General features: G+C 41.5%; 1 protein-coding gene across 1 annotated transcript in view; it reads right to left on the bottom strand.

Annotated features, from left to right (window-relative positions):
* Positions 1-231: 231 nt before the first annotated feature.
* The window catches only part of LOC117526469 (collagen alpha-1(XI) chain-like), a 108,592-nt gene continuing 83,796 nt past the window's right edge, over positions 232-25,027 (bottom strand). Inside the window, exons 33-66 of the mRNA XM_034188540.1 lie at positions 24,667-24,720; positions 24,517-24,561; positions 24,384-24,437; positions 20,069-20,122; positions 19,887-19,940; positions 19,695-19,802; positions 19,516-19,605; positions 19,365-19,418; positions 19,015-19,122; positions 18,803-18,910; positions 18,656-18,709; positions 18,511-18,564; positions 16,397-16,504; positions 16,180-16,233; positions 16,042-16,095; positions 15,917-15,970; positions 15,785-15,838; positions 15,568-15,675; positions 13,059-13,112; positions 11,035-11,088; positions 10,885-10,938; positions 10,735-10,788; positions 10,546-10,653; positions 10,384-10,437; positions 10,229-10,282; positions 9,770-9,877; positions 6,523-6,576; positions 6,375-6,410; positions 6,232-6,285; positions 5,789-6,113; positions 5,596-5,708; positions 5,409-5,477; positions 3,649-3,882; positions 232-1,873 (exon numbers count right to left, since the gene is read on the bottom strand). Of these exons, the coding sequence (XP_034044431.1) occupies positions 1,727-1,873; positions 3,649-3,882; positions 5,409-5,477; positions 5,596-5,708; positions 5,789-6,113; positions 6,232-6,285; positions 6,375-6,410; positions 6,523-6,576; positions 9,770-9,877; positions 10,229-10,282; positions 10,384-10,437; positions 10,546-10,653; positions 10,735-10,788; positions 10,885-10,938; positions 11,035-11,088; positions 13,059-13,112; positions 15,568-15,675; positions 15,785-15,838; positions 15,917-15,970; positions 16,042-16,095; positions 16,180-16,233; positions 16,397-16,504; positions 18,511-18,564; positions 18,656-18,709; positions 18,803-18,910; positions 19,015-19,122; positions 19,365-19,418; positions 19,516-19,605; positions 19,695-19,802; positions 19,887-19,940; positions 20,069-20,122; positions 24,384-24,437; positions 24,517-24,561; positions 24,667-24,720 (2,841 nt within the window). The 3' untranslated portion in view covers positions 232-1,726. The remainder of the gene's footprint in view (positions 1,874-3,648; positions 3,883-5,408; positions 5,478-5,595; positions 5,709-5,788; positions 6,114-6,231; positions 6,286-6,374; positions 6,411-6,522; positions 6,577-9,769; positions 9,878-10,228; positions 10,283-10,383; positions 10,438-10,545; positions 10,654-10,734; positions 10,789-10,884; positions 10,939-11,034; positions 11,089-13,058; positions 13,113-15,567; positions 15,676-15,784; positions 15,839-15,916; positions 15,971-16,041; positions 16,096-16,179; positions 16,234-16,396; positions 16,505-18,510; positions 18,565-18,655; positions 18,710-18,802; positions 18,911-19,014; positions 19,123-19,364; positions 19,419-19,515; positions 19,606-19,694; positions 19,803-19,886; positions 19,941-20,068; positions 20,123-24,383; positions 24,438-24,516; positions 24,562-24,666; positions 24,721-25,027) is intronic.

The raw sequence follows: 25,027 nt of genomic DNA, 5'->3' as shown, positions 1-25,027 counted from the left end.
CAACGACACAACAAATTGAGGTTTGATGATTACACAGTACAACAAAGTGAGTGGATGTTAATTTTTTTCACTGAAAATACTGTTTTAATGTTTATGTGTGATCGAGTGCATGGATGAATATATTTGTGACCAGGTATGACAGTAAAAGCACCACACCGTCCTTCAAATGAGCAACAAAAAGGGTAACTCCAACTGTTAACGACAACACCAGATTTTACACTTATAGAAAAGTTTCTTTCTCGCTTTAGTCATATATTACATGCATATTGCATATGTGCATGTCCCGACTTTAATGTGACTAAAACTAGTTAAACAACAACAAAAAGTTCTAAGGATAAAATCAGGTGCCAAAAATAAGACCAGTACCTAGAATTAAAGGACAAGTTTGCCATTGTAGTCATCTTTATATATTATTATTAGCATCACGCCCCTGACTGCTCCCCTCACCTTTGACAACTGCGTCATTTGACAAATCTTTCTAATAATTTTTTAACTGGAAATAAATATCTTCAGAAGAGTGCTAAATGAACTCAAAGCCATGTTTTTTTTTTCTTACCTTAAAATGATTACCACCTAATGATAACTCGATTAATATATCTTTTTATTAATTAAAGAGTATTTTTGGTCCAAAAAAGTCTGAAAATTGGGAGCAATTCAGTTTACTGTCAGACAGAAGTAAAACTAGTAACTCATCCTGGACATTTTCACATTTAAGAGCCTGAAATCAGCAAATTTAGACATAAAAAGACTAAAATCAATGAATTAAAAATTAATAAAATGCAGAAGCATGCCAATTCTAGAGCTGCAGCATCACTTATTAAATTATTATTAAATTAGTCTCCAAAAATATTTACAATCAATTTGAGTATCACGAGTTAAATGAATATTATGGACTATTTAGTGCGTTTGACATCAGTGTAAAACAAACTAACCAGACTGACACAGGTTGGATCAGAAACTGGTATTAACATGTAAAATAAATCTCTCTGGCTCCAACAACATACTGACGATTTATAAAACAAGTCACTGATTTTCATTCCTGTATTTTTGTAACTCTTGGGATGGTTGTCCCATTCAGGTGAAGGAGCATGAGTTGGTGCAGCATGTCACCGCATCTACCACACTACGGAACCATCTTTGGTCCCGGATGGCAATCACCCGGACAGACATCTGGTCCATCTTCACCTCTTGAAAATAACCAGCCACCTGCTGCAGCCAGATAAAACGTGAGCATCGCTTTGGTTTTCTCCATCCACTGTGGTCCTCAACACTGAGGCTGCACAGACAAGCGCACACAGTCAACATGCCACAATGTAAGAGATCCTCCTCATTTGAGTCTCTGCCTGCCGTGGATTACATCCTCAACTTGCAAATGAAGCATTTGTCAAAGGAACAAGGAACAGCACGCAGGGGCTTGATTACCAACTACGTTTAATACAAGCAACATGACTTGGACTGTAAAAAAAAGCAACTTATTCCTGAATAGTGACAGTCAAAAATTACAAATACATTTATGTACTGCTCTGGAAAACAGCGCTGAGCAGCCTGTCAGTGATGAGCGTTTGATTTAAGGACCATCTGAGGGAGTGAATGTGTCTATAAAAGTGTGAACACTGTTCTAGATAATAAATATGTGGCACCAGGTAAGTCTTGAATGTAGGTTTCTCCCTGCATGTAAAGTGTCCATGGCTCTGCTCCCTGTGGTTGGCTTCCTCCTCCGGTTTGGTTAACCGCTGTAGCAGACTGGGCCAACTTGGAAACCAAATTTCTGGTTCCCCTTCCCAAAATCAGACACCGCCACGTCGATGATTGGGAGCGTGCTGGAGAGTGGGCCGTCAATTTCCAACACTGTTCTCTCCTGCCCTGAGCGGGTCTACAACAGAAACACAGAGTTTTTAAAAAGGTGTTGCCACAGACTCGTATCCTGAGTGGTCGCGGCTACGGGTACGAGACATCGAAATGTAGTACCGAGTGTGTGGCACTCTGACAGTGAGCATCTACATCCAGGAGTCCAATCTAACAATTGATGTATTACAGAACTGTTATCACTAACTCAGTAGCACCATGCACTGATTACACTGGTCAAAAGAAAAAAAAAATTGTCCATGGACTTTGAGAACTGATTTGGGGTCATTTGGGGTGCTGAATCTGAGCTCAGATTTCCTCTGTCACATCATGTTTTATTTTCCACGTGCATGTTCCCTATTGATGGATTATGCAAAAGTTGCTCATTCACTCACAAGTTTGATGCCACTAATCATGCACAAAAGCATAGTTTTTAAACCAGGTTCACGAAATGTGAACAAGAGCCAAAATATCGTTTATGGCACTGAAGAGGTTTGGGAGACTGCAACTTTTGCTTCAATGCTTGATACGAGAAATATCTAATAATATAATATTTCATATCTCAAAAACGTGATGTGATTGGCAAAAACTAACACCAGATTTGGATTCAGCACCCACAAAATAGATGAGATTAGACACAACTTTATTGATCCCTTGGGAAGACTCCCTCAGGGAAATTGAGGTTCCAGCAGCATTGTATAGCAGCACACAGGGTAAGAAGCACACAAAAGCAAAAGTATCAAAAGTGAAAGAAAAAAAAAAACAGTTTGCAAATATAAATATAAATAGACAAATATAAATGCCAGACATACTCTTCAATTCTGGTTTACTGGCTACTACTTACTCAAAATCCGTTGAAAAACTCCATGCAAGAAAAATCGTCTTAATCAGTGTTATTCATGTTTGTATCCACGTAGCTCAGCTAAGCTTTTTTACTTTCTGTGGCTATGACAAGAAATTTTGTGGGATTTCCTCCATGCAGTTTCTGTCCATATTCAAAATTAATTTAATTGAAAGCCCTTATTGTCATTGTACAAAGTACAATGAAATTAAGAAATAGGCCAAAAGCAGCTTCTCTCCCAGGTTGTTTTCCTGACACAGGTTTCAATTCAATTCAATTTATTCATCTTATATAGCACCAAAAGACAGAGTCGCCTCAAGGCGCTTCACACAAAACAATTAAATCAATTAAAATCTTTTTTAAAAAAAGCACAATAAAAGAGTAAAAACAAACAAACATACAAAAAAAAAGCATAGTAACACATCATTCAAATATGCTGGCCATACAAAAGGGAAAACAAGTGTGTCTGGACTTGAAAGTCTCCACAGAATCTGACTGTTTTATTGACACGGGGAAATCATTCCACAGAACAGGGAAAAGCACAATAAGCGAAAGCTCTGTGACCTGCAGACTTTTTATTCACCCTAGGAAAACAAAGTAGTCCTGCACTCTGCGAATGCAAAGCCCAGGACGGTACGTAGGGTTTAACTAGATCAGCCAAGTGCCAGTCTGTGAGCAATTTTATAGGCTAATAGCAGAACCTTAAAATCTGATGTCACAGAGACAGGAAGCCAGTGAAGAGATGCCAAAATGGGTGTAATGTGCCAAAAGGTTTGCCAACAAATTCCACAAAATGATGCACTACTTTACATTGGTAGAATTTTTTTTTCAACTAAACCTCTCTTGAAGTTGTTGTACTGCAATACAGAGTCAATCACAGTGTGGCACTACTAGGTTCTGTGGCAGCTGTATCTGTAGCCATGTCCTTTAAAATAAATAGAGTTGCTCAGCATGTTCCTCACCTGACACCCGTCATACAGTGCACTGATGTAATGCATATTTTCATGCGTCAGCTCCTCCCCGCTGCTGCCTCTGAAGCGCAGTGCGTGCTCGTGGCCGAAGGTGGAAGCGTGTAGCCAGGCGGCGGAGTTGAGGCAGTGGTAGGTGAAGGTCTGCTTGGCTGACGCACTCAGAAGCTTCAGGAAGTTCAGTTGGACCACGTGGACTGGAACGCCGTCCAAACTGGAGTAGGAAAACTGAGGAAGGAAGAGCGGTGACATCAAATTTATACTGAATTTGATGTTTCTGAGGAGAATCTGGTGAGGGGACACTAAAGATGATACATATTGTACAACCGTGGCAGTGCCAGACTGTGCCCCCAGGCAAAAGTACATAAATAATCAGGTGCTACTTTGGCTGGTGGGAGGCAGAAGGTTTCCAGAAACACTGACTGGAAAAACATTGTCATTCAGAAGCAGTCAAACCAGCTAAGACGTGGAGGACATGAATGAGAAAGTCTCTTTGATTTGCAAACTGGTGAAAGTGAACCAGTGCCGCTGAGAGAGAAAGAGAGCGGGAGCATCATTGGGTGGGTGGCATCATTGTAAAGCGCTTTGAGCTTCTAATTCTGCTGGAAAAGTGCTATATAAATGCACTCCATTCTCCATTTAATGTTAAAAATCGATCCATTGACCAGTGCATAGTACACTTAGGTAGATTCATTGGTCGGTTTATCGATGTAGTCGTATCTACGGCTTTGGTCAGGCTGCCAGTTCAACTCAGAATTATTGCATATCTGATTCAAACCTGATTTCATTGATTAACTGTCCCTTTTATATGTAAGAAGTGATCAGTTCCATTCCTTATGTCTGTGTGACAATCACGTTTAAATCTTATCCACATAGGTTGCTATAGTAATACAGTCACACACATGGAAACAGACACATGGCTGCTGTTGGTGTCACTTAAATGGGTATGTGAGTATTCTGGATTATGCTCTCAGTTGATGGTGAGTTTCTGAGTATTTTATGTATTTCTGCTGCTGTCGGCTTATGGCTGTGTGTGCGTGCAAGCATATCTGTGTGTGTATTTGTGTGTGTGGGCATGTTTTCCCTACTGGCTCATTATCTGAACAATGGCTGACACTTGACAGCGCGTCCTTCTAAATAGTTCATGCCAAACGATTGTTTTCTTTTTCGAGTGAGCAGTCAGTGATTTTATTGGAGCGAGGTGAAAACTGACCAGAGCAGGGACAGATAAGTGACAGTGTGATGCAAAAAACACATTGAAGCGTTCAGACCGTTCAGACTGAGATGCATGCAGATCTGTAGAAACATATTTGCAAACGGGATTTAAACCACCTCTGTATGTGGCTTGAAACAGATTTGGAAACATCTGTTTGTTTTTTTGTTCAGACTGTCAAAAAATTCAATCTTGATACAATATGGATATGCTAAAACCTGGATTTATGCAAAACGGGGTCAAAACAGCAGTATGATGTTAAATTTCAAGTAGGTCAACATTTAACTGACGATGCTTAAACTTGAGCAGTTTTAAAAATTTACATTTTTTCTGAAAAGCATAACTTGTAATTTTAATGGATACACAAAAGGACACCAAAGTGTAAGAGAAAACCATTTGAAACCTCTTTAAAGCATTTAAAAACTGAGCTGTGCTCGTAATTAGTCAGAATAAACTAACGTGTGCATTTTGCTTTGAAAACTTCAGTAATCTGACCCTCTCTTGCAGCAACATGATCATGCAAAAATATCACATGCGATACCTGTTTTCCTTTCCTAAATTTACTGTACCAGGTGCCGGGATTCTCGCCCTTCCAGGCCGCCAGCTTTACCTATTAGCAGACATGACAAAGACGTCGTTTGTGGTGTTAAAATGTCCATTTTAATTGTTGCCTCAAAGATGTTTTAAGAGATTTTGGCATTTTGGTGTGAAGCTGGATGCAAACTCACCGACTGGAACTTCTTGTCAGGGTGCAAACATGTCTCCCCCTGTGCAGTGAAGTTACAAAACACTTTGAAGGCATCTCTATGGCAACCTTGGTTGGGATCAATCCAGTACTCCCCTAGAAAAATGGAAAGAGAGATGGGTGAAAAAAGCTCAGAGACGGCTGCACTCCACACATGGCTGGAGACACAAACTGACCGTTGGGTAGCTCTGGGTGGAGAAGCCACAGCTCCTTGCAGGTGCGTGCAGGGCTGTGGTACGTCCCTTGTGGGTTCCGCAGCCCCTCCACTTCTACTTTCATGGAGGAGAGCGACGCAAACACTTCCTCCATGCCTTGGCCCTCGCTCTCTTTCATCCAACCGTTAAACTTCGGCTGGTCCCCTTGCATCCATTCATCCTCTCCTCTACCCATCGCTTCCTCTCCCTCTTCCTCCTCTTCAAGTGCAGCACCATCCACCATGACCTGCGTTCTTCTTCTTCGTCCTCTTTCTGGTAGAGAAGCCATCACAGGTGCTGGCAATCCCTAAGAAGGAGAGAGAGGGGAAAGACAAAACAGATCCAGGAGATGAAAACAGTGAAGATGTGAAACCTAATTAGGATTAGATAGTTTTGACTGTTATATTTCTGCATGTAGAACTCACGGGTGGCCCTGGAGGACCTGCAGGCCCAGTATCTCCTCTTGGACCAATTGGACCCTAGATATGAACACGGACATGTAGCAAATGGTCATTTTAGGATGGCAAAAGTGAGGATTCATTGTCAGTAGATGAAATACTGTGTTTACCTGATTACCTTTCGAACCCTTGGGACCAATAGAACCCTGTATTATAGAGTTCATAAGAAGACAGAGAGATGATGAACAATGTTCTTGTGATTGGTTTGCTAACAATATTTATAGTTTGTGTACACTTATGGTTTTGATATGTGCTTACAGACAGACCCGTGGAGCCAGGAGGACCGTTGGGTCCTGGGTGACCGACAGGACCCTAATATTAAAAAAGAAAATGAATCTGTCATACCAAGAGGATATGTAAATCTGTCAAAGGTAACTGCAACAAGTAATTCCATTAAGATGTACCATAGTGCATGCACAGACAGAGTTCCAGAACAGAAAATGTGCAGCTGGTATTGCGCATTTTATAAACTTTGCAGATACACAAATTGAAGTTAGTTTGTCCCTTTTGGGGGGATCTGAAGTCTTTTTTGGGGTGAGACTACTTTCAGTGGTACTTTGAACATGGCTGACTATGCTGCTGAACACCAGACCAGCTCTCTCAACAAGTCAGGACCCTGAACCAGTGTCAGACTCTCTGCGAACATCTTGTGGTTCCACTTTCCAAGGGCAATGGAGAGGTCTTTAATGTGGTTGGCTTCCTGGTGCAGAATGACTGGACAAAATCTCTTCTGAAGTGCTTGGTGTTCAGGATTTGTTCCACAAAGAGAATGGATTGAGAAAAAGGTTGATTTTGGTCTCGAGTGGGATGTTCTTGTCTCACCGTATTGTCTTGAGTGTTGTCATACTGCCATTGAATGTGCTGTCCTCAAGATTACTTCTGGTCTGGAGTCAAAGTGAAGTCTGGGAGCATGCTCTGTTGATGCATGTCGCTGCGTCCACCACACCACGGAACCGCCTCGTGTCCTAGGTGGCCACAACCCAGGATGACAACTGGTCCATCACCTCTCAAAAGTAACCATCTATCTGCTGCAGCCAAGTGAAATATGGGTGTCCCCTTGGCCTTCTCTAGTCTCTGCAGTCCCTCAACACTGAGGCACCTACATGCTGGATCATGCACAGAGACCCACACCACATGTACAAAGCGTAATGCACAACTCAAGTGATACTTTTCATCCAAGAGTTGCTAAATAATCGCTAACCTGACACAAAGCCATTCCAGTGGAAAACAAGGATCTTCTAAAGTCAATGGTACCAAATACACCAAGTCATCTTCTTGGGTCTCTGTTTCTGGTCCAAGTCACACAACCATATAATAAGAATAGGAGCACCAATACAGGGGAGCACAAGGGATGGACCCTAAGGACCCTAGGACCTCTCAAATTATTGAGCCGAGGTATTGAAACTTGTTCACTGATTCTAGCTCATGTCCACTGATTGTGATCTTTGCTGTAGTTGGTTTGTCTCTGTCTCTCTCTCATCAGTTTCATTTTCTACATACCAAAAAGAGGACCAGAAAAACATCAACAAGCAAAACCTTTTAAGATGATAAATACAAAGTGTCTATAGGGACGGCGTTATGCCTTAAAAAACAGTCACAATTCATAACACAGACAGGAGCCACATTATAATATCTACAGTGCTTGAAAACAAGACACATCAGCTGCTCAAACATCCCTCTTAGGCATACTGTGTCACAATCTGAGATACAAAAGACATTTGTTTCATCTTCTCCATATTATAGCAATATGTTGATTTTTTTTTTTGCCTCAGTATAGAACAGGTAGCTCAGTGGGATGAGGAGTCAGGCAGATGACTTTTTGGATGGATATTGACCGATCCTGGCCAAAATTACTAGATCTGGTATCTGATACGTTTATCAAAATAAATAAATAATTTTTCTTCTATTGCACATCAATCCTATTTTCCTTTTGGGGTGTAGAATACTTGTTTCACGGTTTGACGTAATGTTTTGTTAGCTGGGTAGGTTAACAAAGTACATCCCAACAAGGAAAAAGGTATCAGACTGGTCACGATGTTGGCAGATCCTGAAGATTCCAGTATCGGTACTGTGTAATCAATACTACCAATATATAGACCTTGGTTTGATTCCTGGTCACACTACCCAACTGTGTGCTTGGACAGGAGACTTCGTCTACATTATCTCAGTCCAAACAGCTGTAACTGGGTATGATCCAAAATGTTACTGGACATTTCCATGCTGAATGGGAAAACTGGGCAAGATTTTTCTTACAGTATTTCCTTTGGATTTTCATTATTTTTTTAAATATAAAATAAGTTAGGGTTTTTTCAGGAAACAAAAGACTTTTGGGGTTTACACATTTTGTTCATGAAAATTTCATATTGCAACAGTTTGAATTCATTTTTCCATCAGTTTTTTGCCCTTTCATTTTTGTGTAACGTCAGTCACGCAATAATTATAAGTCATTAAAAGACTAATTAAAGATTCATCTTTCTTTTTATATTCGTCATGCCACAAGTTGTGTCAACTGGCACATGTATGCAAGAAATGGTATCTAAAAAATGTGCGTGTCGGAGCGAAGTACACAAAAAATGTTCAGCAAATGACATGGAAATACCCTGCAAGGCTTCTAATAAGGTTGTCTAAGGCGTCTCCTGTGACAAGTTTTGACTTACAGCATTCAGACTTCAACTGAAGATTTTGGTGATTAATTTCAGGGCCATGCGTGGTCAGATACTTCCTTACATTACAGAAATAATTATGAGCAGGTCTTTGAGATCTGACCAGAGTCTGCTCTCTGACACAGTTGGTTTACTCAGTAACTGTTTCAAACTATGTACGGACTCGGAGTTGCTGCAGCTCCCTCGCCATCTACGTATGTGAAAGTGGCAGACGTTCAACATGCACACCCAGATTTCATGCCATGGTACAAACTCAGAATGACACCTTTCTGCAGTGAGAATCGTTTTTTCTGCCAGCCTGTACCGATGTGCTGTCAACTCTTCTCCCCATTTCTGCAAGTAATAAACTTTACAAACAGCTGCAATTCCACCTCTCCTGATCCTTGTTTTCTGCGTCGCTGACGTTTCATCTTCTCTTCACACTCTGTTCTTCTACGTCACTTCCACTTTCCCACGTTGTCAAAATCCTCTTATTCTCAAATTCCTTGTCATCGATCCTGAGTCATTTGATTTGATAAAATGTCTGATGCTGCCTTTTGCATATCTGTCCAATCTCCACATTCTGTCTGCCAGACAATCACACAATTCACCGCTTCGCCGGATTCACCGCCGCCGTTTTAGGACTGGATCAGGAGACTCAGCTGAGAATTTCCTTTCTCCGCCGACTAATTTTTGACAGCATCTCTGCAGCCTCAACGGCACATCAATAAAAACTGTTACACATTTCCAACTGATCTCAGCTGGCTTGACCTGACAAGATTTGTTGCACAGGTTAGTTTGCGTGATTGTTTGTTTAGTTGTGTGTTTTTGCTCATGAGAGCATCTGCTGTTTTCCGCCTCACCTCCTCTCCTTTTGGACCTGGTAGTCCCTGGTTTCCTGGCAGTCCTCTGTCCCCCTTCTCTCCCACATCACCTGGTGGTCCTATAAGACCGATCAGGCCACCGTGACCCTGTGCAGATGTCACATATGGGGTCCACATCAAAATCAGTGCATGTTAAAGTAGTAAACAAATTAAAGAAAAAACCTGGGAAAAAAAAAAGAGTGTCCCCCATCACAGGGCACAAGGGGTCACCGAGAGGTTTGATGAGTATGAAAATGATATGAATCACAACCAGATATTAACCCAATTGGACAACTGCGGGAGATTTTGAACAGGGGTGTTAGTAACTCTCCCCCCCACCCTCACCCCCACCCATCATCATCAAAACACCAAATGAGAGAACGTGTTTTGGAAGAATGATACTAAGATACTGTTTTTTTCCTTTAATTCGATATCCATCTACATGCTGTGTTTCCACACCTTGTCCCCCTTCCTGCCTGGATCTCCCTTCAGTCCTGGTAGTCCTGGTGGACCCTGAGAAAATCAGAACACGACAAGGTTAAACACAAATCTGGATTGAGAGCAAAGGGTTGGACGACATATATTGTGAACCGATACTTAATAAGTTGTCTCACCATTGGACCTGGTGGTCCTGTCTGGCCAGGTGGTCCATTTAAACCCTGTTCACCCTAATAAGAAGACACAGAAATATAAATGTTTTATGTCTTAACACGACAGATGCCCTTCCTTCACTTGACTTCAGCTGCATCATCTTAAGGCACTACAAAGTTACTCACGGCAGGGCCGGGGATTCCCCTTAGACCCTGAGGACCGGGCTTCCCAGGGTGTCCCTGAGGACCCACAGGCCCCGTCTTCCCTACTGGACCTTCCAATCCAGAAGAGCCCTGAAACACAAAGCGGGATGAGTGCAGACGCTCTGCCCACCCAACAGTTCCTCGGATTTCTTTTTTGTTTGTCATGTTCACCTTCGTTCCTTTCAGGCCCACCCTTCCATCCTTTCCTGGTTTCCCCAAGTGGCCCTGAAGAACAAAAGCAGAATACGTAAAGACTGAGAAAGATGTCCGAGATGCATTTGCGACAGTTTTCCTCACAAAGACTGAAACATACAAACATACCCTTCGCCCAGGAGGTCCAGGTGGTCCAGGCTCACCTGGTGCCCCTGGTGGTCCCTGTGAAATACAAACCACACAGGTTTTGTGTCATATGGTGAAAGTATCTGCTGGACATCATGGTGCATCATGTATGACACAAAAGAGAGGACTTACAGACTTTCCTGGGTCTCCTGTGTCGCCTTTAGGCCCTGGCAAACCATCTAGACCCTGATCGAAACATAAAGATGTTGTGAAGTGGAAAATAACAATTGTCTTGTATCTGAAAATAAATTTAATAAAGTTGCCTTGAATGGTAGAATTATAGTGTGCATAATCTCAATAAAATGCAACATAAAACTGTATGCAAGGGTCTCCACAACCCTGGGAAAATTGGCAGGTACAGTTTTTATTCCCAAATAAAACTCGGGGTGCAAAGCAACAACAACAATTGATTTACAAGTCAGTTTTGGTTCCTACCCTCACCTATGGTGATGAACTTTGGGTAATGACCGAAAGAACAAGGTCATGATCAGAGGGTAAATGAGATTCCTCCGTTTGGTATCTGGCATTACACTTTGGGACAAGGTGAAAAGCTAGAATATGTGGGAGGGTCTCAGAGTAGAGCCGCTCCTTATTGACATCGAAATGAGCCAGCTGAGGTGGTTCAAACATCTGGTGGGTATACCTCCTGGTCATCTCCCTTGGGAGGCCTTCCAGGCACATCCAACTGGAAGGAGGCCCCGGGGAAGACAGGACACACTGGAGGGATTATATTTCCCAGGTGGCTTGGGAACGCCTTGGGATTGCCCAGGAAGCATTAGAGGACAGGGAAGTGTGGGATGAGCTGCTGGGACTACTGCCACTGGGAACCGGATCAGATTAAGCAGCAGAAAGTGAATGAATAAGTCTGTACATGGAAGCAAACAGCAAGACAGGATACAAGGCAGACAAGATATTGTAGTGTGGAAGGTGACAGTGGACCTTCATGAAAATAACCCTAAAAAAAACATCTAATCCACATGAAGTGCCCGTGATTGGGTACATCTTTGCAATCAGATCACGATCTCCCTACTTACAAGAAAGGGTGCCCATATTTGTGTATTCAATTCTCCCAACCACATACAAGGAAAAAAAAAAAAAATCAATCCAGAATGCATTGCGTCATCAACATCCAGTTCTTTAGCAGGTCAAAGCACTTCCTGTAGCAGTGATCATTTTCTCTTTGCAGCACCTGTGCTGCTGTGCTTTAATTTGTAATTATTTTTAGCGTTTCGTTACTGTTAATTTCACAAGCTTTACCTCAAAGTCTGTCATCATGGAGAAACGTGAAAATTTCAGGAATATGATGATCCCGCGGCTGAAGAAAAAACGTCTCAGTATAAGGGATGTTCCCTGGAGCAGAAAACTACATCAGGAGGTGGTGAATCTCGCAGAGAAAAAGTTTATCCGAATTTGGAGAAGTATGACCACGAAGAGTTGGAGAGAAAGTGACGGTGGGCGATGATCGTGGATGGCTGTGTTCGCCAACTCAGCTGGATAGCTGTGATATGGACACGGGACCAACCGTCCGTGTTAGTGACATATATGCTTACTGGCTCACTGACTGAACGGGCAAATGAAAGAATCAAGGAACACAAATGTGACGATGGTGATTGGATGTTTACTGACTGTGCAACTCAAGTCTGGAAGTACTGCTTCTCCAATCTTATTTAGGGTTTTTTTTTTCTGAATACTGCATGGGTTACGAATGAGGCGGAGACAGAAATGCATTTGCTGGCCAAACCTCATAAAATTCAAGCAGCAAAAAAAAAAACAAAAAAAAAAACGTAGTGCGCCCCCTATGGTGGTACCTATAAGTACCTATGCAGTAGGGATAATTATGTTAGCTTTGGTATTTATTTAATTTGTATTATGTTGTAGATGCTTTTGGTCACTGTAAGTTTAAAATGGTATTTTTTTTTTTGAATTTTTAATATACAAAAGCCAGAATTTTTTAAGTTATTTAATTTGATGTCCAAAGGCTAAGCTCCAAGTGTGTCCAAACTTTTTCATGCTGCTGTCCAGTGAAATTTGACCTTGAGCACATGGTAATGTTAGACTTCGGAGCGACGCCTGCTGTGATTTGGTGCAATATAAATAAAATGAATTGATGGAACAGCAAACATTAAAACTGTGAGAGAAAGGAAGGCCACACTCACATTGGGTCCAGCCTCTCCTTGTTGTCCAACGTCTCCAGTGAGACCTATTGGACCCTGCGGAGAAAATAAAGACAGACAGTGAGAGAAGGAGGGATGAAATAGTGCGATACAGAGTTCTATTCCTCTTACTGTCTGTATGTTCTGTCTGTGTGTCTAATCACCCTGCAAAGGCACACAGGACACACAAAGAATATGAGATATTTAGAGCTCAGCCCTCCGCTGATCATATGGGAGACATAAATGTTGATACAGAAATCGAAGTGCAGAGATTTAGTAGAAGAAAAACCATCAGTCCTCTCCAGCGCCCCGTCGTATGATGCATTTATCGTAGTTTGGCACGTCTGCCTTTACAAATGTTGTTTCTGTTCCACGTTACCTCGGCCTATAATAATGGTTTCCACTGGTAAAGCAAATTTCAATAAATAATCTTCACATTTCCTGGCTTTGTGGCCCCCTGAAAACTTAACAGCAACTTTTGGAGACCAGTTCCAGACATTAGTTCATTAGTAAACTGGTCTGTCTTGCTAATTTAAAGGGATCATATACTGCAAAGACGGACTTTACCTATTTTATACACTGAAATATGATTGAGGTTTCATGGGTGTGAGACTTGGTTTCTAACCAGTGACTTCAAGCAACAAGTGGATGTCTTTGGATCGAGGTCTCTTTGGAGGATCCTTAGGTGCTGCTGGATTGACTTTGTGTCAAATGAGAGTTTACTTTGGGAGACTCAGATGAGGAAAATAACTTGCATTATGAGGAACGTCAACTGCAACATTTTGGCCGTGTGGTGTGTTCCTCTGTGCGTGATCCAGCACGTAGGTCGAGTACCCCAAAGTCTGGAGAAGGCCAAGAGGATGCCTACATTTCACACGGCTGCCGCTGATGGTTACGTTCAAGATGTGGTAGATGGATCGGTTGTCTGTCTGGGTGATTTCCATCTAGGACCCAAAGCGTCACTGCGGTGTGGTGGATGTGTGACACCAGTGGATGCTCCCAGACCTGACTTAAGGTTTTATGTGAAAGATCCCCAAAGTACTACAGTTCTACGAATGTATGTAGAAATCACAATTCTAGAAGCAATTTTAAGGTCTGGGATGGTTCCATTTAATCTTCTGTGGCACATATGACACAACTGCTCTGTGAAAGACACCCACTGAGCCTGTCTGAAACAGGCTTTTCTTAAATCCCTCCAGTACAAATTCCATATTGAGTATTGTATCTTTTGGCTTCACTGGTCACCACATTGACACAGCTCAAGAAATGGACAGAAGATTCAAGTAGTTGTATTCTCGCTTAAACGCATCCAGATGAAATTACGTCAAAAAGGGCGGCACGGTGGCATAGTGCTTAGCAGTTTTGCCTCACATCGAGAAGGTCGTGGGATCACCTCCCACCTGCTCCTTTCTGTGTGGATGTTCTCCCTGTGTTTGCGTGGGTTCCCTCCAAGTGCACTTTAGAACTGTTCTATGTTCTGAAGATGAAGTCGGCACCCTTTTTGTGGAACAGTTTACCCATTGAGATAAATGGCTTCTGTGGACTTATTCAAATCAAGGCCGAAGATATTTATTTTCTCTCTCTTATAACTAACATGGATTTAGTTGTGTTGAATAGTATAGAATTGGGTTTACAGTAAAAAAAATTTTAATGCTTATCACTGCTCCCCTGCTGTTAGATGGTGGTTATATTAAAGGATTATTAGCCGACTGTGAGGTCTGTAGTGACAACACGACGGTCGATTCATTCACGATTCATTTATTCTATGGCTCTTATATACACACACATGCAAACTTAAAGTATCGCCCAAATATAAAAGCAGCTGACGGCTCGTAGTCAGACCTGTTCGCTTCACCTCCATGAATAACTTACTAACAGACGGTCTGATTGTTAGCTGGTAAAAAGCTTTCAATCTGTGTGTTTTTTCAGATGGTGTTTAGATAAAGAAAATACATATTTCAGACTGATTGTCATGGAAACTGGTCTGATATGGGAAAATATCCGACTGGTAATCAGCCAATCAGAATGCGCATAATGTCGCAGCCATATAATAAGTATGGTTACTCCAGTTTTTGTTTCATCTGACTGACCCTTTTTTTTAATGTTATATACACATGAAACTATATTTTATATTTAAATTTTTATTGCCCTCTGTTTTTGTGTGTTTGTATAATTTTATTTATTGGCTTTTTACTAACTTTTTGATTTTTATCATTCATGTGAGTTGTTAAATTTAATTCAAATTTTAATTAAATTAAAATAAAACAAAATTTTCACTGTTTTTTTGTCGTTGCAGCGACCGGGGCAGATGGTCGTCCAACTGAGCTGAGTCTGCTGGTGTTGGAACCTGCTCCTCCAAAGTGTGTTGGAGTGACTTTGTCGTGATTTGGTGCAATATAACAATAACAAAATTGAGTTGAAGCTCTGTAACAGCTGCAGCCTGAAGACAGTACACGGGCTTTGACTGACATATGAAACTATGAAGTCGTGTTGTGTCTTTCAGGCTCCTCACAGCGTTGCCTTTGGCTCCATCCTCCCCAGAGGCTCCTCTGGCTCCCGGAGGACCAGCTGCTCCGGAGAGGCCCGTATCCCCCTTCTCCCCCTGGTCTCCCTTCGCTCCCTAAAGAATGAGCGAAGTGATGAAAGAAAGAAAAACTTTTGAAAAGGCTGGTGCACATTTGAAGGCACGACTGATTGAGATGTGCACAGCACAAAAAACAAAATCTCACAGGCTTTCCTGAGAGTCCGACAGCTCCGGGGTCACCGGCCTCTCCATCCTCCCCCTGAGAAAATGAATGAGAGCGAGAACAGAAGAAAGAAATACTGTATCATCCCAGCAGCCTTGTGTTTATGCCCTTTACCTTCTCCCCGACGACGCCTGGCTGCCCGACCATCCCTGGTCGTCCGTTCGGACCCTGAACACAACAGGATGTCTTTAGAATGCAACACACAGGACTGACTGACAGGATGCTGGTTTATTATTTACCTGTCCCCCAACTGGACCTTGAGGACCGATGGGGCCTTGCTGTCCAGGTGGACCCTGAAATCATTTGTGTGATGGAAGAAATTTGAATAAGTTGTGTAAAATATGGAAAAATAAGAGCTGAGCTGAAAATGAGCTCACCATTAGTCCCCCATGTCCACTCTCGCCTTTTTCTCCAGGTAAGCCGGGCATACCCTGAAAACACACACACACACACACACACACACACACACACACACACACACACACACACACACACACACACACACACACACACACACACACACACACACACACACACACACGATCAGAGGAGACCCTAAGGGCACTACTGCATTGACTGGTGTATTATTCCCACCTGCAGTCCTATTGGTCCTTTAGAACCCTTGAAACCTCGGAGTCCTTCATCTCCTTTGGGGCCGTACATGCCCTGCTGACCGCGGGGTCCCGACAGTCCGTCTACCCCCTATGAACACATGAGACTAGCATCTTTATAACTGAAGAATGGACACCTTTAACAGATTAATGTACAAGTCATTTATGCTAAAGCACCTGCTGTACACCTGCACAGGTGAGTTCACCAAGTTTCATCTGTTAGGTCTCTTCTGATCCTCTGATCCAGACTGTACATACAGTACACTGGACAAAGTGTATTACATACCTTTATGACTTAAAATACCTTAAAAAGATGAGTTATTTAAAAAAAAAAATCAACTAACCATACAAAACTGGAGACTACTGATCTTACGTAGTTGACTACGGTTAGTTGCCCAACATTATCCCTCTAATCTCCATTTCACATCGACAGCTAAACTTGTAGCTTCGCTTACATTAGTCAATTATTTTCATGGTCATAGCGGCCTCGCGAGTGCCGTTGCCAAGAAATGCCTCCAGTGCGTGACAGTTTTGTTTACTTCCGGGTTGGTCTATCTGCAACAAACATGGCCGACTCCTTCCTCCTCCTTAAGTGGTGGTACACAAAAGCCGTCTTTTTTTTTTTTTAAGGTAAGACACTGACGTTTTGTCGACTAAAATAAGATTAGCCTCCTCTATACCAGGATAAAAACTTTAGTCGGGTAACGGGAAACTTTAGCAGATTAAGCGCTTTGTACGACTAATGTAAAAAAAATGAGTTAGCTAAGTGAGTTTAGTCCACTAAACAAGATTAGACTGCTTTATGAAACCAAGCCCAGGTTCTAAACAAGTTCATTTCTGCTGTAAACTTGAGGATTTTAACATGAGGGTCAATGGGGTTCAACTCTCTTTTTGGAGTTAGTCTCAGAACTGCAAGATTTAGCACTTCTGCAATGGCTTAATTTTTCAGCACTGGAAGTGGACATTTGGATCCAGCATGCAGGTGTCACACTGATAAGGACCTCAGAGGCTGGAGAAGGCAAACAGAACGGCGTGTTTCACCTGGTAGCAGCAGATCGATTGTTACTTTCTAGAGGTAGGATGGACCAGTTGTCTGTCTAGAGGGTTGCCATCCAAAACCAAAGGTGGCTCTGTAGCGTGGAGGATGAAATGATGTGTATTCCTAAACCTGATCTCATCTCAAGACCACATCCAACATCCCTCCATTTTCCTCCTATATTTACTTTTCCCCAATGCCCCTTTAAATGCTGAATCTGTACAAATTTATAAAAGATTTTGGAAGCATGGATTTATTGCAAGAAAAAAAAAAAAAAACTCATCACAGGTATCTTCTGAAGCAACATCTGGTCTGACGATGAGGGCGCAGCTGGACCGGCTGGCACTCTGTGTGAGGAGTTGTAACTGATTAACTGCTCTGCAGGCTTGTTTGTTGCCTCTTAGTTTGGATTCTGCAGATGGATGGGATACACTGTCAGAATTTTAAGGATGTACGTGACCACCAGAACTAATTCCACTGACGTCCTCCCACATGAAAAATCAGTATGTTTGAAGTCTAAAAAAAGTAGTAGTTTGCAAGCATCCATATATGCAGAACAGCATAAGCAGCTCTTGCTTATGCTCTTTTGAATTTCAAAAGCTTCACAATAAAATTTGCATTTCCCATAAAACCTTGTTTTCAGCCTCCGTTTATTATGTTTGTTGACTGATCCAGTCTGATACGGTACCTGGTTTCCATGGCAATCATGAGATGTGCTGCACTGGAGTCAACCAAGCCGTCCAAATGAGGCAAAAGTTGCAGGTCCTTGACTGGCCTCCATGCGCTAGAATGTCCTATTTTACCACAGAAATAAACTTGTTTCCAGCCTGGTACAAATAACTGTTCTGGTCCTGATAGCTCGTTTTGTCCTCCATGACAACTGGACAAGTGGTGAATTCTTTTCTAACATCTTAGTTTAAGTATGTAGTTGTTTCAACCCCACCAGCAGAGTTATGGGGTTGAAGGATTAATATTTCAATAAACCTGTTGATTGAGTTCCAAATTGTCTGTATATTTTAGACAGACAGCACCTCCCACCCCACAGACAAAAGAAGACTTACCGGAAGTCCTGGTTGACCAACAGGTCCTTGGGTGCCAGTGGGCCCCGGAGGGCCCTGTTGAAACAAACACAGAGGGAGGAGGGAGAGAGACACTGAGATATGAGTTAAAGTCCACAGTGATCTGCTTCTTCAGGTTGACACTTACTGCTTCCCCTTTGTCTCCTTTGCTGCCTTTCTGCCCGGGTCCCCCTTGTTCCCCCTGTGGACACAGAGGACACACAGCCTGTCACTGCAGTACAAACACACACACACAGTCGCTCTGTCTGTCACTCCAAAACACAGTTTACAGCACCTTATCCCCGTCATCCCCTGGCAGCCCTGTGGGACCGGTAATCCCGGGCATCCCAACCGGTCCTTGCTCTCCATCATGGCCTGCTGGTCCTAATGGACCCTTCTCTCCCTGAGTCAGGCACACATTCAACATCTGTCATTCTGCGTACAAACTGAAAATGCAAATGAGCCACAAAAACATCAAAACTTCGACAACAGAGAAGATGTAATTACAGGTTCCCCCTTCTCTCCCATTGGTCCAGGTCCTCCAATCGGTCCAGCACGTCCTGGTTGTCCGATGGCCCCAGCTGATCCTGGAGGGCCTCTTTCACCTGTCGCCCCCTAAGGACACAAACTGCAATATGGTACTCCTACATCATGACATCATACTGGAATGTAGCTTTGATGGATATACAGTATCGACCAAATGCCAGTGGACATGCCCCCTGGATTTTCATTCTCTATGAAAACTCTAATAATATCTAGTTCATGTGGATTTAAATGGTGTTGACAACTACCTCCTTTTTGAGGCAGAGCTAGATATTCTGAACATGAACTCTAGTGACAAATGAGATGTTACTCACTATGGCTCCTGGGAGTCCAGTAGGTCCTGAGCCTCCTTTCAGACCAGGAGGACCCTTGAGAAGACACAGATCATTTGTACTGTATTAGTTCAGGTCTTTCCCAATCTAGATTTCTACTTTACCACCAGTAATATTTTGTGTATTTGTATACCATAACTCCAGGTGCTCCTCTGCTGCCCCTGAACCCCTTCAGTCCTGTTGGTCCATTCTTTCCAGGGGTCCCAGGTGCACCCGGGTCACCCTAAAAAGCAATAAGCCAAGGTTCATCAAAACACAAACGATGGCTACAGTCAGCCTGGATTTACTCGAGACCTGAATCATTGTACCAACCTTTCCACCTTCCTTCCCAGCAGCTCCAGGTAAACCGTGCTCTCCGGGTACCCCCGGTGTTCCTGGGTGCCCTCTGTCTCCCGTCGGGCCAGGCTCTCCCGATTTGCCCTGGAACACACACACACGAGAAAATCACTGTGTCAGTGAGGTCTAACATTAAACTGAAATATTACAGATTGAAATTGAGCTGACCTGCGGTCCGACCACACCTGTAGGTCCCGGAGGTCCCGTCTTGCCTTGGAATCCCTGCAGTCAGAAAAAGAGATTGGGGTGGGGGGGGGGGTACTCTAAGCTGTGTCTCTATGCGACACACATTCGTGAATGAATAAAAGTATAATAGTTAAAATGCTCCAGTAAAATTTGAGTGTACTGACCGGCTCCCCTCTTTGACCCGGGTGACCTGGAAGTCCATCTTTTCCGCCTGGACCCTACAAACACACATACGTGAACAGACAGACACATGAACTATATTTTCTGAACTACATGCTGCCCCAAAATATAAGTCACATTTATTTTTGTCCTTATTTAAGAAAAAAAAACAAACATTTTGCAACAGTCTGTGGTGGCCAAGTGGTTAGTGCGCTTGGGTTCAGTGCAGAAAGTTCCCGGGTCAAACTCCACCCCTGCCACATTTCTCCATGTAATGTGGAGTTGTGCCAGGAAGGGCATCTGGTGTAAAACTTTTGCCAAATCAGCATGCAGATCCATCTTGGATCTGCTGTGGTGAAAACAAGGGAACACCTGAAGGGTCTTACTTTTTAGAAAGACTCTTTAGACACAGCAGCTTCCAGAACATAAGCTAAATATCTTTAATATTGTGTTTCTTGTTTCCACTGAACTAATGTGCTATAGTGCAGCAGATAACCAAAACAATTGTTCATTTTGTGATAAAAGCATGGAATTTGGCACACATAGTCTAAATTAACTAATGTATATTTTCAGATATGGAGACATCCTGGAGCTGACCTCTAATGAGCTACAGGGGTCAATAATGAGTTACACTGGGGTCAAAATTTTAAAATGCTCCAATAAAGTTGAAAACTATGCCAAACTATGTGTCTGATCATAATTCCAAAAAGGTATAGTTTGAACTATCTATGACTGAATGTTCTGGAATTATGGGGTAAAAACAGCAAAAATGGTGACAAAGATCAGTTTCAGTTTGTACAGGGATCAAAAGTTAAAGTTGCTCCATTTTTTGTAAAAAGTGATGCAAATTATTGGTTGAAATAAAAGGATTAATAAATGGGCTAGTTTTGACAGTGCTGAATGCTTGGTCTCCAAAGTAAAGGTTAAAAAAAAAAAGGTTGACGTCCACTGGATTCTATGACGTATGACATATGTCACCTCATAATATGATAATTAAACATGACAGATGGTGCAAACTATTCCTTTTTAAAATGTTATTAACTCAACCAATAATATGCATATTTTTCTTTTCTTTTTTTAACAAAATTGGACCAACTTTAACTTTTGACCCCTGTACAAACTGATACTGACCTTTGTCACCATTTTTGCTGTTTTTACCCTATAACTCCATGGAATTCAGTCCAAACTATACCTTTTTGGAATCTTTATGATCAGACAAATAATGTGGTATAGTTTTCATCATGACTGGAGCATTTGTAAATTTTGACCCCTGTGTAATTCTTTATTGACCCCTGTAGCTCATTAGAGGTCAGCTCTAGGATGTCTCCATATCTGAAAATAAACATTAGTTAATTTAGCTGATGTGTGCCAAATTTCATGCTTTTATCACAAATGAACGATTGTTATGGAAATTTTAGCTAAGCTGCACCACTACCATTACATTCACATTTGTCAAAGAGTAGTCCAGGGACCATTTGCGGTCCATGAGCAATCCCTAGTGGTCCTTGAGTATATTGGAAAAGTAACACATTTTAAATTAATGTCATAGTCTAACTTAAAGTGTTTCTCAAACTGATTAAAAACAGCTCCAGAGTGCGTACTGATGGAGTGGTAAGCAGACCTATTTTGGTCTGAAAATGTTTGAGAAACACTGCATTACAGCAATATTTAAAAGGTGGGAAAAAACAACTTATAGTCTGGAAAATATCGGACTACTTTTATATAGAGAAGTGTGAAATCTATTGTGGCCCCATTAATTCACCAACAGATGCAGTTGCATGGCTTTATTTATTTACTTCCACCGTGGTAAAATAACACTCTTATGATGTCATTGCAACTCACAATTCATACAACCTACTTTTTGGGTTCTAAACCACCAGTTTATTTTTATTCAAAATACAGTATACCTCCAAATAAAGTTCATAAAGCAGAACAGCAACTGTTTTTATCTGGGAGAAAATTGGCATCCAACTAATAACTTTCAAAATAAAATGTTGCTGTTTTCTTACAATTACTCTATTATGCATTTAAACTATGTTTGAAAAATACTAATGGTATCATTTAAAAAAAAAAGGTAAAAATAAATAAATAAATAAGCAATGGGAGTCACACCTGTCAAAAAAAAAAAGCCTCTTGAAGAGGAAAAACTCACATACAATTCACACCAGTATACAAGTCAAACCTTTTTTTGTGTATTACCAGCTCTTTAATTTTGAATTTTTGTGCATTGTTGTGTATGTTTTATTATTGCCATTTATTCTTTTATCTTCACAGATAATTCTGTTTAGTGCTTTGATTCCTAGGAAAGTCCTATATAAATGGTCATTCTAATTATTATTATTAACATATGTGTGATTTTTGACAGTGCCACACCATATTCCTTGGTTTCTTGAGAATTGCTTGATGAGCCTGCTGCATTTATCAGCATAAGCATAACATTTCTTCAGTTGCTGGTTAAATTACATGATTTTTGAGGCACTCTCTTAAGGGCAATCACTGTCGATATCATGTTGCACTGTAAGCTAGTTAGATGGCAGATCACTTCAATGTTAGGAGGAATGTTTGTTTCACAGGCATTTGGCACCACCTACTTTTTTGGATGTATAGGACATAAAAATACAGAGCATGAATATGTCAACCCCAGTGTTGCCACAGTTACTTTGATAAAGTAATCCAATTACTGATTACTCCTTGAAAAAGTAACTTAGTTACTTTACTGATTACTCAATTGTAAAAGTAACTAAGTTAGATTACTAGTTACTGTTTTAGTTACTTTTCCCAGCTGCTGACAACAACCCTCTGCCACCTCAACATGACAATGATATCTGTTTTGCCAAAACTCACTTTATAGTCACCCTTTTTTGACTTCAATGAAAATAAATACTTGTTTTATAAAAAAGTAAAATAAAGACCTCTTTCTTGACCTCATATTTAACTGTTGACAGCACTGTAACAGTAAAACTTGCAATTTCGAACCTACATTGTTTATAAATGTAACTATTAAATTCTAACATTTTTCTAACATTTAAATTATCTCTAAACATTTTACTTGTCGAAATTATTATTTTAAGCAATATTAGTAGTTGTAGTAAAAAAGGGCTTCAAAACTGGACCTTTAATCTAGGGGTGTTATGGGGGAGGGGGGCACATCCTTGCCCCACGCCCCCATTCAATCTGGATTCGCCCCTGCTTTGGCGTTTGAGCACAAAGAATGGATAACATTTATTTATGCAGAAAACAGGACCAGATTTACAGGTAAGAAAATTTTATTGCGTTTTCACATCATGTGGTCCTCAGAAAGAGAGTTTAGGTGCATCTGAGTGGAAAATAGTGTTAGTTGTTGACGTGTCGCGGAGGATCAGCTGTTTTTAATGAGCAGATACAGAGTGGCTCAGCTCAGAATTCTAAATAAAGCAGGGAAAAAGTATAAAAATGTCTTTGTAAAGCTCAGTGCAGGTGTGCTGATCACCGTGCTTTAAGAGGTGAGGACGAGTCGAGCAGCTGCAAAAAACCGCGGATGAAAAGCTCACAGCTCACTTAAAGCGGGCAGTTCAGTCGAACCCCGACCTCCACGGACCAAGTTTAATGCTGCTATCGACCCACAATGAAAAATAATAGTAACGCACAGTGACATGGAGAAGTAACTTTAATCTGATTATTGATTTAGAAAGATTAACGCGTTAGATTACTCGTTACTAAAAAAGTGGTCAGATTAGAGTAACGCGTTACTAAGTAACACGTTACCGGCATCACTGGTCAACCCTATATTTTCCAGGTGTATTGTGTATTCTGAACAATATGATACAAGAGGCGACCGAGAAGTTTAAAGCCTGATCCAGAAAAAGAAAGGTATGGTTCTCCATCTTATGCATTCCAACAAACCAACAATTCTCAAGATAGCATATAGTTTTCGCTCACTGGGTGCAATGTTGAGAAATGGTGGTTTCTCAAAATGCAAAAGATGAAGAACCACACCTTACTTTCTCTGGGTCAGTCTCAAAACTTAACTGTCCCTCGTAGTTTGGGGAATTAATTCACGAGTCAGTAGGGCAGGTGTTGTGGTAGAAATGGTGAAGAAATTATCCTTACAACCTCTTTTTTAGCAGTAATTTCAAGTCCTACTACCAGGAGACTTAAAGATACCCATATATTTCCTTTTAAAGTCATATTTGAAAAACAAGATTTCTCTCATACAATCCAACAATCAAAGACGGAGTACAACCCTCACAGGTTTGACAGCTGCCTTTTTTAAATTTTGAAATATATTTGTTTTACAGTGTAGCAGGTAATGTGTATTTTAATGATTTTTCTGTCACTCACTATGGATCCTTTAGGTCCTGGCTCTCCATTCCTTCCCTGTGGCCCTTGAGGTCCCTAAATAAACAGAACAAGGTAAAACACGTGAGGTGTGAAGAGTCAGTTCAGCCAGTTATATTACAATTTTCCATGTTACCCGTTCTCCTGGAGATCCTGGTGGCCCATCTTGTCCTGAGGCACCCTGAGAAAGTACAGGAAGGAAAAGTGATGACAGACAGGAGCTGACAGGGAAATATTACTCGCCAGTTATTGACTGAAGGTGTTGGCTGAGATATCGTGAGCTGACCTTTTCTCCCAGTTTCCCTGTGGGACCTCTTGCACCCCGAGCACCTCGTGCACCCTGCAGCAGAACGAAAAGCCAAAGGCAGAAAGGCCCTTATTTCAAAGAGACGCCGAGTGGCTGAAATTGATCCTTAATGCAGCAGGTAACGAGTCTAACGAGTAAACTGAATGACAAGGAATGGTTAGTGGTTAACAGTGATGGATGACATCAAATTCATCACAAAGCAAAAACACACACACACAAAATTAAACCAAAGCACTTTTTTTTAAAATGTGGACTGTGGCATAATTATTTCATTATTTTATACATAAAATTAAAATTATTACAGCTCCTTGATTTAAATTAGGCAATGAGCAGGGTTTTT

This window comes from Thalassophryne amazonica, chromosome 15 (assembly GCF_902500255.1).
Source record: "Thalassophryne amazonica chromosome 15, fThaAma1.1, whole genome shotgun sequence".
Lineage (NCBI taxonomy): Eukaryota > Metazoa > Chordata > Actinopteri > Batrachoidiformes > Batrachoididae > Thalassophryne > Thalassophryne amazonica.
The sequence above is the reverse complement of the archived record's forward strand: the minus strand, read 5'-3'. Positions and strand labels throughout refer to the sequence as shown.